The sequence below is a fragment of the Dreissena polymorpha genome, chromosome 3 (assembly GCF_020536995.1).
Source record: "Dreissena polymorpha isolate Duluth1 chromosome 3, UMN_Dpol_1.0, whole genome shotgun sequence".
Taxonomy (NCBI): domain Eukaryota; kingdom Metazoa; phylum Mollusca; class Bivalvia; order Myida; family Dreissenidae; genus Dreissena; species Dreissena polymorpha.
In genome coordinates, this window is record NC_068357.1 from 22308190 (window position 1) to 22314189 (window position 6000).

The 6000-nt window shown below is 31.9% G+C and overlaps 1 protein-coding gene across 2 annotated transcripts in view; it reads left to right on the forward strand.

Annotated features, from left to right (window-relative positions):
- The window catches only part of LOC127873262 (muscle-specific protein 300 kDa-like), a 229236-nt gene extending 223870 nt beyond the window's left edge, over window positions 1–5366 (forward strand). For both annotated transcript variants that reach the window (XM_052417036.1, XM_052417035.1), the window contains 2 exons: window positions 849–928; window positions 3833–5366. In XM_052417036.1, the coding sequence (XP_052272996.1) occupies window positions 849–928; window positions 3833–4064 (312 nt within the window). In that variant the 3' untranslated portion in view covers window positions 4065–5366. The remainder of the gene's footprint in view (window positions 1–848; window positions 929–3832) is intronic.
- The last annotated feature ends 634 nt before the right edge of the window (window positions 5367–6000 follow it).

Below are 6000 nucleotides of genomic sequence, written 5' to 3' on the forward strand. Positions count from 1 at the left end.
ATAGCTTTTTTACTATTGAAGATAGCAACTTGATATTTGGCATGCATGTGTATCTCATGGAGCTGAACATTTTGAGTGGTGAAAGGTCAAGGTCAAGGTCATCCTTCAAGGTCAAATGTCAAATATATGGCGTCAGTCCGTCCGAAAACTTTAACATTGGCCATAACTTTTTCAATTTTGAAGATAGCAACTTGATATTTGGCATGCATGTGTATCTGATGAAGCAGCACATTTTGAGTGCTGGAAGTTCAAGGTCAAGGTCATCCTTCAAGGTCAAAGGTCAAAAAAATATATTCAAAGCGGAGTTCTCATGAAGCTGCACATTTTGAGTGGTGGAAGTTCAAGGTCATTGTCATCCTTCAAGGTCAAGGTCATCCTTCAAGGTCAAAGGTCAAAAAAATAAAAAATTCAAAGCGGCGTTATCATGAAGCTGCACATTTTGAGTGGTGGAAGTTCAAGGTCAAGGTCATCCTTCAAGGTCAAAGGTAAAAATAAATAAATTCAAAGCGGGGTTCTCATGAAGCTGCACATTTTGAGTGGTGGAAGGTCACGGTCAAGGTCATCCTTCAAGGTCAAAGGTTAATTTTTATTTTTTACTTTTTTCAAAGCGGCGCAATAGGGGGCATTGTGTTTCTGACGAACACATCTCTTGTTCAAGAATGATTTATTTGATAAACAAAGTTTTATTGGTAATAGTAATTATAACTTATACTAAATCCAGATGTTTTTATTGCTTTGAATTCCAATTACTAGCCAAATTACTCAGACATTTGATCTACCACACATGTATTTTCAATGCGGACTTATATAATTATGTCAGTTATTTTAACTACTTATTGTTCCTTCAGCGTGTTTTTGGAATACGCCCCTATTTATCTGGATTAATACGAGCACTACAAGGCGGTGCAGTTCAATCAACAGCTGACATGTAACTATTCTCTCCACCCCTGCTACCATTATTTTTTAATTGCATTTTGTCTACAGATCTACGTATCGAATGGTGAAGGCATGTCAAGACGGAATGCTAACTAACCTGACCAATGTTTGCTTTGTTTCGGGTCAATTTTTAGTACTATTACATATTATTTGTCCATGCATTCTCTATGTGAAACAGAACAATAGATTTATTGAGGACAAGTTTTTATGGTGTGCTCTAATTATATCATATCTTCACTGTATTTGCAGTGTTGTAAGGGATTTTTTTTTCAACTGTTTTCATATGTGGTATTTTTATTGCTGTTAAGGACAGACTTATGGCAAACAATACTACTTTCTTCTGTTATATTTTTTTATTTCAATAAAAATGAAGGGAAGGAAAAGCAAATTTGACAATTTGGTTGAGTAAATTAGTGTTTTGTGATCCTTTTGTAAATGAAATTTTAAATCATTTGTTTAAATGTTCAAATGTTTGATGAAATAAATGTACACTTATTGTAAGTTTTTATTGTGTTGCCAGTATACAAAGTTTCAAGATAAAAATATTGAATGCATCTCACCTATTGATACTGTAGATTTACACTTGATTGTGCCACACTCCACTGTAAATCTTGTCGTCCTCACGCTGTACAATCTTGATTAACACTTTTTAATTATTTCCAATAGTCACTTTAGGTTATTATTATTATTTTTGCCCTGCATAATGACATTATTGTATCAGTGTTTGCATGAAGTCTTTGAGAACTACATTGTATATTTCATTGAAAATTTCAATATATCTGACTTCTTTTGGCTGGCATGGTTTGTTAGATGAAAACATATGTTTGCATTTTATTGCATCCATGTTTTAGAATAATTTTGTACTTTGTCTGGATATTGTGTTTGCCAAAGTCTGTCCCATCAGCTTATACTGCCATTATTTTTTATACTCATTTCATCATAGATTTGTTAAGTCTTCGTTTTGAGTTCAGTTTTTTATAGCCCTCCCTCTTTGCCTTATTAACGTCTAGCAAATTTATAGATCACATACCGGTAACATCATGGACATTTTCTGTGATAGTCTTTATTTTATTCCATCCACATTTAACCATGTCTTAAATACTTTTCAGACAACGTTCCATCATGGCATTTTATTTTATTTCACTAACTTTAAATCATAAAACGTTTTTGCATGTTTCAGCATCTTTACAGGGCAAACTTTGGAGCATGCTACAACAATGCTTTGAGCTTCACAAACTTTCACTTGCAGCTTTATCTTATCATGCTTTGCATTTTTTCCCCAGCATCCTTTGCAATTTTTCCATCCCTATTGCATTTCCGATCTGAGCACCATTTTCTTTGGCCAGTGAACATTATATGTTGATATTTTTCAGGAACAAGAACTAAACTGATTGATTAATTGAAATGTGTAGACAATTGTGAGAAATACAGTAAATACTGAACTTGTATGTCCTATGGTATCGGTACTTGGAATCTGTTTTGGCCTTGATTTCTTTCTCTTTATTATTCAAATTGTAAAAATGTTGACATGTTTTATTATTATGTTCCACAAATAACTGAAATATTTTAAGGTTAGCTTTGTTTGATTGTAATGTTTGTGTCTGTGTTTTCCATCTATCATCTAGCTGCATTTGGAAATCCAAAATATAATTTCACCGTAAGATTCTGCTGCACCCCTTATCTATATCCCTATGCTTTGTATGATTGTATCTATGTACTATGGTGGAAGGAATGTAGATTAGAAACGTATAGAAACTAACAATACCATCATTGTTCATTAGTGATCATTTTTTGTCATTCTTTGATAAGTAATTGCAACATTTAAGGGAGAGGGGCCGCTCACTTTTATCAGCCTTATGTAATTTATGAGAAATACAAAAAGGGCCAGTGTTAAAATACAAATATACTACAAGAACAATCGAATGTTGCACTTGCTTGTTTTGTGTTGTAAAAACAGCCTGGCTTCATCCATCGCTTCATCTGTTGCTTGCATTTGATCATTTGCATTTCATTTGTTGTTCATACAACTGTCATTTGAAACTCAATCATCCCATGAATGGAATAATTTTGTTCTTCTTTGTTAAGAATGAGAATTCATGCATGATTGTAAAATTAATCCTCAACCATCTACAAATTGAAATAAAGAGCCCAACCAATCAGAGTCATATACTGCATAGATGGTAAAGTACAGTATATCAGAATAAAAAAAATGTAGAAGGGTTTAAGTTCAATAAATTACTTAACATGAGATACAAACAAGAAAGATTATGCTTGGGTCACTGTGACATTGCTTCATGTTGTATCCATTTAATATTAACCAATAACAATTTAACCCAATCAACTTATTAAACTGGAAATTAACACTAGCATTTATTTCACTGGAAACAATAGGTCATGTTAAAAGCTTGAAACAATTAAGGGTACACACAATATTGCATGGTATTTATAATTTTTAATCTATTAAGATATGCACGCTGGGAAATTAACGCATTATGTTATTTTTGTAAGTTGCATCTTGGGTATTTGAATTGTTTCTTAAATATTATGCATGCATGACTTTGTAAGGGGATTTTAAATTTTCTTTTTAAGAAGAAACAACATTTTTTACTGCATACTTAAGTTAAAAAGACTACTTACGTTTTTGATGACCTACTGAGTAATAAATATTTGTAATTTACTGTTATAAAATGTATATGATTAAATAATAGAGAAAACAACAACAACACATCACGTTTCACTGTTCCTGTGAGCCATCCATAACACTAGTCATTTCATTTGTTTCATCAAATCATAATCATCAAATCATACTTCTTTCATTTTCATAATGCACTTTATTTCATGAGATCTTAATTGCCAGTTAAAAAGTGACCAACAGCAGTTATGTTTCTATTTTTAGATCGACAAGACCACTTGATCCCAATGAAGAAATCGAAGCTGGCTGCTGCCATCGTTTATTTCTGCGAGTTTTACGATGCGCTCTTCCACTGCAGTTACTTTTGTTACTATTATTAGCAACAACGTGTTTAGTGCCAATCACAGAAGAGGACTACAGTTGTACGCTGGCAAATAACTTAAGACGATCTCTCGACACAATGTTACAGTATACAGATGGGCCACCGCCATCGTAAACCAGTCATCTTCTAAAAATTCACTTTTGAGAATATTTGTATGATTTAAGGCAGCAATAACATACATTTTGTTAGATATATGATATGATGTGGTTGTATCAATAGTGCATCAATTGTAAATACATTTTAATTGACTGACACAATTATATAACATTTGGTATGAGACAATTACATCTATAAAATCTTTATCACCAGCATTTTTTAAGCAGTGCTTTTTACTGGGATTTTGTTACATTTATTTAATGAATAGTACTGGTTAGATACTTAGAATTGCAGAATTTAGTTACAGTTGAGCACAATGCTTTTTGATAATGAGGTAACATGTACAGATAACTTATAATTTAATAATTACCTGTCAGTACATACAGAAAGCATGTGTTTCTATTACATAGTAGACTGAAAGGCAGCCTGCTTAATTTATATCTTATTAGTAGTAGGTAACAATACTAAAGTAGGAATTTTGTAATCAAGACAAATGGAAGGTTAGCCATGTCTTAATAACAAAAACTGTGTTAAGTGTAAATAATGTATATGTTAATCTAGACTAGATAAGTTGTTTAATAAACTTACTATTACCATGCTAGAAAGCCATTGTATAAAATGATGTACTCCTGTTATAAATTATAGTGTCTTCAACATCATATACATGTATATACTGTACTTTTATATAACAGCCATAATACATGTAAAAACACCATTGTTTTTGCATACAAAAAATGAGATGCTTTATAATTGTTTTGTAATGTTGATGGTATGTCCTCATGGCAACTGGTATATTTATAGACTGTGATATTTTTCAGAGACTTTGTCTCAGAAATTACTGTGATTGTGTTTAAATGATATTTAATTGTTGTGAACTTGTTACTGGATGTTGTTGCTTATAGAATGTTGTCCATGGTTGATACTGATTTTGTCCCTTTTTTTACTTTGTTTGTTATTTCACTTCAATGTTGTTACTCCATTGTGTTAGGGCCAGACACTTGGAAAACAACTTTAATTCCATATTTATTACATTAAATATTATTAGTTTTTGTTATATATTATGTGACAAAAGCATTACATAATGGACGGTGTCTTGATTACTTTTGATTTGAATTGAAAACTGCACTTTTAGGTCAGATTTCTTTTTAAAATTTAGCTATAACACTGTTACACCCTTCAGGAAAATATATATTTGGAAGGATTCCGATATTATGAGAAGTTTAGTTGAATGTAGATGTGTATGCTATTAGTGTATTGTTACTCAATTTTTAGATATGCTTTTTTGGTATGTGTAAGTCATTTAATAAAGTATCTTTATATGATACCTTTCTTCTGTTATACTTTTATGGGAAAAGGAATCTCTTTGTCCTCACAGCGAGTCCCAAAACCTGTACAGACTGTAACTGCTGCTTGAATTGACAAATTTTGAAATAATTTGGTACAAATGTTCACCTCCATGAGACAACGTGGGCTTAAAGGCAACCTGCAAGTTTGAGATCCAATCTTGGGATCAATAGTAAAAGTACAGCACTCTATTGTCACAATATGGCCTGTCTGCTCTAAAACAGCAGGTGTGTGGCATGCAAGAATCATTGTTAATTTGCCACTTTCAAGTTAAAGGTTAAAATACATCACTTGATTGTAACAATGATGCAAGTTATATAACTTTACCTACTTTCTAAACTGATAAATATTACAACTATGTTAGGTGTTGATAACTAAACCTTACATTTACAATGCATTTAAAATAATTTTATTTCGTTTGTTTTTGTTCTGAAGAAAGATTTTCCCAGGATACATTTTGATCACAGAGAGCACTTGATTAGCATCCAACACATTGTAGAACTAATCTTTAATTTGCAATCAAACTTGTGCAAATTATGATTTTGTTGTCATTGGTACATTCAAATATGGCATAATAAAACTGTACACTGTAACACTTGAACAAGACCAA